Below are 9336 nucleotides of genomic sequence, written 5' to 3'. Positions count from 1 at the left end.
GTTCTGAAAGTGTTCTGCCTGGGTATTCCCCAGATCTACAATCAGGGACCATAGGGAAGCCTAGATCGTCGATACTCGCGTTACCATCCTTTCACTAAACGCCAATGATAAAGTAGGTTTTGATGGCGTGACTAGAGCCTAACGTTTTAGAGTGGCTGAACGTATTCTTAGATGCAATGATTGTAAAAACTGTAATCACTGGTTTCTATTGTTCTTGTTTGTTTCTTTAATGTGTACATGATGCCATGCAGAGATTCCCGTAAAGTACTATGAAATTTTATTCTCTTCGGAGTCTTTGGCGACATGACTACTGGAGATCTTTTCGCATGAACACACATGTTCTGCAGAAGTCTTACATATTCCACCGCCACATTTATCATACATTCAGTAACTCCCCCTCCCCACCCCCACCCTCCATACTTCCCATTTGCTTCATTCGCTCAGCTTGCTCATCGATACAAGGAAGTAAGGTTCGGATGACAGTGCTGATTCGACGAAAGGAAAACTGTTGATCCAGGGAAGAAGAAGAAGAAAAATCCTTGTGTGAATTCTGTCGATCTTCTTATAATCTACTCATTCTCATCTTACTACAAATCTTCCGATGTGTAGCAGAGTTTTTCCATACCGATCATCAGACAGGTGACATGTGGTCTGGAGAGGATGTAATGGGATAGGTCACATAAGTTATGTGACTGCACTGTCTACATACCCATGGCTTCAGAGGTGTCAGTCTGCTGGACAAATGTCATCCGAATGCGGTCTTGTGCACTGTATTTCCAATCGCTATTGATACTCTTCCGAAAACTAGAACATGGATGCGCAGCATTTCAGCATCCTACTTGCGGCATTCGTACCACTTGCCCTCTGCATCGTCGTTAGTAACCTTGGCGTTATTGCGTCTGTGTATTCGGAGGGTCGGCTCCACACGCCACCAAATTTCATCTTGGCCAGTCTGGCACTGGCTGACTTCCTCAAGGGTAGCGTAGCGGTTACCTGTGAGCTCTACGCTGACGCCAAAGTCAACGAAACGGACTGTCAGACGGAAATTTACATTTTGGCGCCATCTTACCTACTGAGCGCGGTGTCAGTGATGCATCAGATTGTCGTCACCGTAGAGAGACTAATCGCAATATGCTGCTCGCTGCGGTATCAGGAATTTGTGACGAAAACGCGCACAATTGCCACACTTGTGACGGTCTGGTTAGTTGGAGTCTGTGTGACTTGTGGATACCTCTACGTTTGGATCACGAGTATAAACGAATCGCCTGCCAATAAGAAAGAGAAGAATGGCTATTGTGGGGGTGGAGCTTACCTGTATTCTAAGACAGAGAAGATCAAACAGTTTGAAATTTTTATCGCCGTTATTGTACCCGCCATCCTCATATTTCTCGCCACGTCGAACTTGTATATGTGGCGCGTAGCTAAAAGACAGGTCAATCAGATTAAAAGCCACTTTCGCGCCATGAACATCGGGAGGAAAAGAAAACGAAAACGACTTCGGAACATCCAAGCTACCTACACGGTACTCATGATTGTTGGGTGCTTCGTTATCTCATGGACGCCGTACACTGTGTATGTCATTTACGGTGTGCTCTGGTCGAGGGAAGAACTTGGAAACACAGGAATTCTTATCATGAACCAGACAGCATTTTTCTTCATAGCGCTGAATTCCGCTGCTAATCCTGTGATATACGGCTGGAAAAACAACTTTTTGCGACAAAAGCTGAAAGATTTGATCTGCCGTCGTTGTTACAAGCAGCAGGTGCACCTAAAAAGAGGGGATGAACAACAGAACATTGCAATGACAAAGACACAAAGAGATGAGAATGGCAGCCGCGATCAAAGTGAAGGAGCGTCAAAACTAGACTATGAACAAACTGAGAGTAGAGCAAGCCTCTCCAATATAAGCTTACATTCTGTCAGAACGGACAAACAGTTGAAATAGTCTTGGATAATTCAAGTGTCAAATGTCCGAAAGTGAAGTTGCTTGCTTAATGCTTTGGTTACCTGCTATGGAAGGTAGTAAACACTTCCAGAATTAGAGATACTGGGTTTAAGTAGTCATGAAACTAAAACTCATGCTGGAACATTGAGTGATGTGAATTTGATATGGAATCGGCATTTAATAGATTATATTTTATGGCAGCCAGAAGTATTGTCACATTCTGCAAAGTGAAAGCTCTCTTCATGTGGCATAATACGTAGGCCCTAATACTCTAATGTTATACACATGGCTTAATAGGACATTGCCTGGAATGTAGTTATCATGACAATTCAAATTTGATTGCGACTTTGTGTACTAGAATCTGATTTGGAACGTGGTAAGGGTATTTTTTAAAAACAATTTGATGTTGCTTTGACCACACGACGGCAAACAAAATTAATTTGTCGTGTTTATTGTGAACAAGAATAACAGGGAAAAAAAATGTGAAACAGACCAGGATTCAAGAGGATGCTGCTGCATGGACTTACACTTAATTTCTGAGCATGGATTAAACTATTTACGGATCCTTAAAGGTCCTGTATACCTTTGGGAGCACTGATTTTAAAAATTTTCAAGATTTTCACATTTGATGCATATGTATAGGTCTGTTGAATTACAAAACATCCTACCATATAAGATTTTTGCAATAAAGCCTAAAATATAAGGAGATATCAGTGTTTTTCTCAACCATAACTGTAGACGGTTTACTGTGAAAGCATTCTTATAATAACTATTGTTTACATTTTGTGTATTTAACAATACTTAACGTCGATTATATGGATTCAAATTTTTACAGTGGTTGTTTCTGTCCCTAACTCACATTCTAGAACCATTTTAAAGCACTAATCCTGGGTTTTTGTTTCATCTGCAAATGGTAGATTATGCCTTTAAAGGATAATTGAATTTTCTTTCTATGCAAGCCGCGGAAACTCGCCTCTAGCACGTACTGCATGTACTTTGGTACATTAATTACGGTAGTGCTAAACGGATTGCTGTGTTAGCGTAAGACTAGATCGCGATATGATCGATCCAGTCAAACATACACGTATACCATATGGATTATTATCGCGATTGATGATACGGCGAATTATGAACGACTAGTCGGGGTTGAACCTACTCACGTATTAAATAAGCACAAGCGATCTGCTTTGATTGACAGTTCACAAGCTTTACGATACATGTTCATCTTGATGAATATAATATAATGGCCATCATCTATACGCCAGAGCCATCTATACACAGATTTTGGCCAACTCAGCTTCAGCTAATAAGCCAGTTCGGGGCTCCACTTTGAGCATGAGCAGAAAAAGGTCATCTGTACCGGCAGAGCATGTTGTTTTTTTTTTATTCACTGAGATAAGCATCTATGATGTAATGATATTTTCAAGTGAATATTATGAGTGGTGCTTGCCAGCACATCCACCTGACAGCAAAAGTGGTATTAGACAATATCAATAGAAAAAGATTGTTAATACATTTAAGGCAAAATAATGAAATGGATGCTTTCCAAAGTGCTAATCGGTGGATTATTCTGGTCACCTAGTCTACACAAGTTCATTTTTTGTTTGAACATGACTGATGAATTCCATTAAAATTGTTACGTCGGGTAAGCTGAAATACCTTCTCTAGCTTGAAAACTCGTGGAGTGCCTAATCAACTGAGAAAGAAGAAGGTCATTTGTACCAATGTATCCATGAGCTAACCTCGAACTGGCTTATAGCAACAGGGCGTGTATTCCTTTGTCACCTGCTTGCCCTCTTGCTACCTTTTTGAGCCGAGTTGGCGAGACTCTATGTACAGATGGCACTGTATCAAACAGCGCCCTCTCAGGTTCCGGTTCGTGTGCTTTTAAACGGAACAGTATCAATGTGTATTATTAGAAAAGCTCCACTTGTTTTCAGGAAAAGTGCTGCGGTAGCAGTTACCATCTGGAGATTAAATAAAGTGATATCATCGCAGCTCAAATCTCCAAAATGTTGATAGAATCTATACACACTATGTTCTGATGACGTCATAGCTGCTCATTCTCAAAAATAGATTATATACGCAAATCTTCAGAGAAGGAGGTCATGGCGTCTCAAATCGTCTATTGGTGTGTAACGCAAAATGTTCAGATAATGTCACGGCAGCTCAATCTTCAACACGGTCGGTACACAAATCTTTAGATGATGCCATGGCAGTTCAAATCGCTTATTGGTTTGTTGAAGATGATGTCATGGCAGCTCAAATCGCTTATTGGTTAGTGCACCATTTTTAGATGATATCATGGCTGCTCAAATTGCCTACTGGTCTGTATGCAAGTCATAACTTAATTTTCTTCGTAAGAAAGGAGATTATTGTTACATCTATCTCAGCGAATTAATCTTAGATTGTAACACACACTGTACAGACAAATTAATGGTATAGCAACTGAAGTTTTGACAAAAAGAGATTTTGCATTTTCACACCGAAACCAATACGAGAGTCATGAGGCCACGACGGCCATCTTTGCCACATTTGATTCACAAATAAGTTTGATGTCACTAATTATTATCAGGATAATCAGTGTCTATACGCTGTTCATATTTTATCATTGGAAAATTGAGCAAAGAAAATGGCGATGGAATCTCATTTTCTTTGCACAATTTTCAAATAATAAATCATATTCATTTCTGGTCAGTTTTATTTTGTTTACGTCTGTTCATATTTTCCTACATAAATATTCCACATTGTGATTGTTCAGCAGCTCAGTCTTGAAACAGGCACGCTAATTGCTGATTTATTTCATCTTTCTTGATATGTTTTCAAGTATTATTTGATTGTATAATTCCTTTATTTTTATTTTTTTTTTTGGGGGGGGGGGGCGATGTAGTTTGCTGAGCCCCCTAATACATGAACTCGTTCCATAACCGAAGGACTACCTAAAGCTATAACAACGACTGAAAAATTAAATCGTTCTATAAATGACGGACTTCTACATCAACTGAACATCTTAGATCTGAAACTGTGACAAGGTCACATGCATGATATCCCATTCTCATGTTTAGCCCATTGTTTGTTTTTCATACATTGTTGATTCTGTTTGTTAAATTGGCACAGGAAATCCCATGGCACTGTACGTACTGTCCAAAATCCCTGGCATAGAAAGGATTAAAAATTTTCTTCTTATTAACCCAGATGGTGGAGTGCGGAGTTTCACTCAAGGGTACTCGAACACATTTACAATCTTACGTGTATGCATCTATGTCGTTACACGCTTTAATGTGTTTTCCACTCATCATTAGTCGATACTGAGAGTAGTTCCCACACTTATATAGGTGGAGATCGTAATTAATATTACCCAATTAAAACACACAATGAAAGCAAGAGTGAAGTGTATACTGTACTCTCTAAAAAAAAATCGAGTGAAAATATTCACTCTTAAAAGAGTGAATACAAAAAAGAGCGGATTTAGAGTGAAATTGGAGTGAATGTTGAGTGAAAATATTCAATTTCACTCATTTTGGAGTGACCTCAAGGATCACTCGAAGATTTTGGAGTGATCCTTGAGGTCACTCTAAAACGAGTGAAAATGAACATTTTCACTCAAAATTCACTCCAATTTCACTCTAAATCCGCTCTTTTTTGTATTCACTCTTTTAAGAGTGAATATTTTCACTCGATTTTTTTAAGAGAGTACATCCACTCTCATCAGACACTCAAACTTCTTAAACCTAAATTTAAATGCTTAAGTTGAATTTTCGATCAGATGGTTTATAATGCAGCCCCCAGTTTCAGTTGGCTAACGGGCAGAAAACGTTAATAGATCATTCATACCAATAGGCATTTTGGTTTTAAATTCATTGAGATAAGTATCCGTGGGGTAATGATCATTTGCTTTTTTTTTTATAGATGGCGCTTACCAACGCATCCAGCCGAGATCAAGCCTGTGTTTTTGTTTATTATATTGATGAAAAGTGTGTTAAGGCATTCAATTACAAACAATGAAATGATGGACCATTCTTGTTATCTGGTCTTCGCAATCCATTCTTGCAATCTTGTTTTAACATAGATAATTGTTATATCATACGTCGGGCAAATCTATAATGCATTATATCGCTTTGAAAACGACCAAAGGACCTTTCCAAGTGTGAAAGAAAGAAAGGTCATCGGTATGCCGATGTGCACATGAGCTAATAAGTCAGTTCGGAGTTCCACTCTGCGTTGTATGAGCAGGAAAAAAGGACATTTCAATTTGTATACCATCAGGCATGTTGATTTTTAAATTCACTGGGATAGGCATCTGTAATGTAATGAATATTCATGCAATCCTTATAATTGCTGCTAGCCAGCGCATCCACCTGACAGGAAAAGTGGTATTTGGCAATATCACTAGAAAGAGATTGTTAATACATTCAATGCAAAATAATGTCATGTTTTATCGACGGATCATTCTGGTCATCTGGTTTACTCAAATCTATTCTTTGTTTGAACAAAATAGATGAATTGCATCAAAATAATGTTACGTAAATCTTATGCATTATGTGGCTTTGAAAACGAGTGAAGTGCCCTTAACACACTGAGAAAAAAGAAAGCTCATTCGTATATGATACCAATGTGCCATGAGCTAACTCCGAACTGGCTTATTGCGAAGTGGCTTGTTGGCTATAAGTGTTAGTGGGAGTTCTTTGCACGAGTATTGTTTCAGTCTAGCGCCACCACTGTTTTGACGTTGCAAATGAGAAACAAACGTTGATAACTATAGAACACGGACAGTACTGTTTCATGCTAAGGTCGATTGTATCGCTACGTCATGCTGTTATGTTACTGTTATGCCTATGATTGTCTTTTTGAACTTTTTTGCTTTTCCTCGCTATCTCTCGATGTTTCAATATCTTCAGCTGAAGTGGGCATGCAACTGTTCAATCGTTCAATTTCGAGTGTTTTCTGTGTTACTGTGAAACTGTCAAACGCGATGAATAGAGTAACATGGTATGTCAGAATATTAAAGAGAACTTTTATGAAAGGAAATGATTATTAATGTGGGTATGTCTTCTTGACCGCCATGATTCTATTGTATAGAAAGAAAAAAGGCTCTACTATGACTTTGGATTATTTCCGCGTATCTATGTTAGAATTCAAGCTTTCTCTTCTCATGTTGTAAAGATATATATATAGCAATAATAATGTCACAACAGAGAAATGCATTAAATGCCAATCTTGATTTTATTGAATAATCCGAATTTTCGAGGATCCTTCCTCTTCATCAGGGATGACAGTGCGAATTTCGCACTGTATATGTATATATATATATATATATATATATATATATATATATATATATATATATAATTTGAACGTAAATCCAGCATGATGGATTTTCATTGGTCCCAGGGGGTAAACATAAAATCTACTGACATTGAATCAACAGCTGACTTATAACGTCCGAATAACTCAACCTTCATTTTTTTTTTTGTTATCTCTAGACACATCTGTTTGAGTACCAGCATAATCCTAAATGTGTACGGAGAAAAATGTGAAACAAGATTTTGTGGAAAGCAAGTAAATGACAGATATTTATGTACGTTATATTATGATGACCATTTGTGGCTTGTTATCATCTGTACAGTCCGGAAAGGCAAAGACAATATCTAATTTCCTGATCCACAAGAACAAACAACAACCTAATTTTTTGATCCGGGCGATTCATATGAAAACAACAAACAACAACCCGAACCGATTCACCCTATCTCATCTGTGTCAATGAGTGAAATGTGCACAAATTTCACACACACAGACCTTTAGACAGGGAATTAACGTAGCATGCAGAGGGTTAATATACGACAGTTCCCTTTCCGGCAGACGGCCTCCTAATGCCATCCTAATTAACTCCGCGACTAGCAGTTAACTGCGGCATCGAAGTCCTGATATGACAATCGTAACGACATTAATTACCCGGTAATAGCCGTTTCAAAACAAACTTGCATTGAAGACAGCTGCCTGTAAGCTGACCTTTTCATGTGTCCTTGTGGGATTCGATGTTAGTAGGCACATGCTTTGCTTGACCATGTTTTCTACTTTGAAAACAACAACAGCAACAAAAACAACAATAAACAAATAAATCTTAGTTGCGTGCATGGTCCTTCATCCTAAACCATTGCTTTCTGGTACTGTATAAATACGAAGCTATAATTAGAAAAGAAGTATAGAAAAAGGTACTGTTTATTACATCGAAAAGGGTATCAAACAGTGAAAATCGGATTTTGGGCGTTTGGTTTCCCCACGGGCAGCAGGATCAGGGGAATGATTCTATGGAGTGGAATGATTCCTGTATCCTGTCTGTCACACCACATTTTTTTTTTCTGTATGCTCAGAATGTTTCTTCCTACAAGCAAATATCACAGCGGGCGGCTCAGTTGGCAAAATTTCATCTTTGTTTATTGTCGTTTTTCGTTGAGCCCCACAATGTATCATATACACTGTCTCCATATCTAATAATGACAAAGTGATGATGATGATGATAATAATAATGATAATGATAATGATGATGATGATGATGATGATGACAATGATAATAATAATAGTAATAATAATAATAATAATAATAATGATAATAATAATAATAATAACAATAGCAATAATAGTGGTGATGATGATGATGGTGATGATTACTATTATCATCATTCTTATTATATAAACATGTGATTTATATAATATTTATACAGCAGTAATATTGTACTTGTATACCGAAAAGTGAAAGATCTATATACAGAAGTTAGAAAATATTTCGATTTAGTGATAATTTTATTCTTTTTCTTAGACGGGAGATGACAACAACAAACGCTTCAAGCAGGTCTTGGTCAGCAACCCTGCATAGTCAGATTACATTCGTCAATAGTGCGGACTCGGGCAGAGCCAAGTTAAAGTTCTTGCTGGAGTGCATCCTTTACTTGTTCTTAACCTGATCAAGGCTACCATTCTTTGATGAAGTGAAGAGCGAGAGAAAAGAGAGGAGACGATGATGATGAAGAATAAGAATAAGAAGAAGAAGAAGAAGAAGAAGAAGAAGAAGAAGAAGAAGAAGAAGAAGAAATGGAGAGGGGAGGGAGGAGAGGAAGAGAGTAACATGCATGGGGAGGGGGAGAGATGAAAGTTGCGGGAACAATAGAATCAAGATTCAATCGTTGATAATTATGAGTAATAGCTCTGTCAGAGTCACTTGTCATCACCCCTCCACGCCCCCCCCCCCCCATCCAGTGCTTGTCCAAATCTTATCCATGTCGGTGCAAATCCCCTACTCCTTCTGGGAAAAGAAAGGGCATTTCAAGAAATCCTCTGTTTCCCAGAATCAAAAGCTCGAAACGACGGAAGTGTTTGTCAATGTTTCAGTGGTG

At 38.3% G+C, this 9336-nt stretch overlaps 1 protein-coding gene across 1 annotated transcript; it reads left to right on the top strand.

Annotated features, from left to right (window-relative positions):
• Positions 1–811: 811 nt before the first annotated feature.
• LOC139740242 (trace amine-associated receptor 1-like) lies at positions 812–2013 on the top strand. The gene has a single exon (XM_071650824.1). It carries the CDS (start codon positions 812–814, stop codon positions 1943–1945), a length of 1134 nt encoding a protein of 377 aa, XP_071506925.1. The 3' UTR covers positions 1946–2013.
• The last annotated feature ends 7323 nt before the right edge of the window (positions 2014–9336 follow it).

The sequence above is a fragment of the Diadema antillarum genome, unplaced genomic scaffold, assembly GCF_040938485.1.
Source record: "Diadema antillarum isolate AM-2024a unplaced genomic scaffold, OU_Dant_1.0 seq00000845_RagTag, whole genome shotgun sequence".
NCBI classification, from domain to species: domain Eukaryota; kingdom Metazoa; phylum Echinodermata; class Echinoidea; order Diadematoida; family Diadematidae; genus Diadema; species Diadema antillarum.
This window is presented reverse-complemented; position numbering and strand designations above follow the sequence as displayed.

Coding starts and splice junctions, on each gene's coding strand:
- LOC139740242 (XM_071650824.1), top strand. CDS start 812: ATGGATGCGCAGCATTTCAGCATCCTACTTGCGGCATTCGTACCACTT.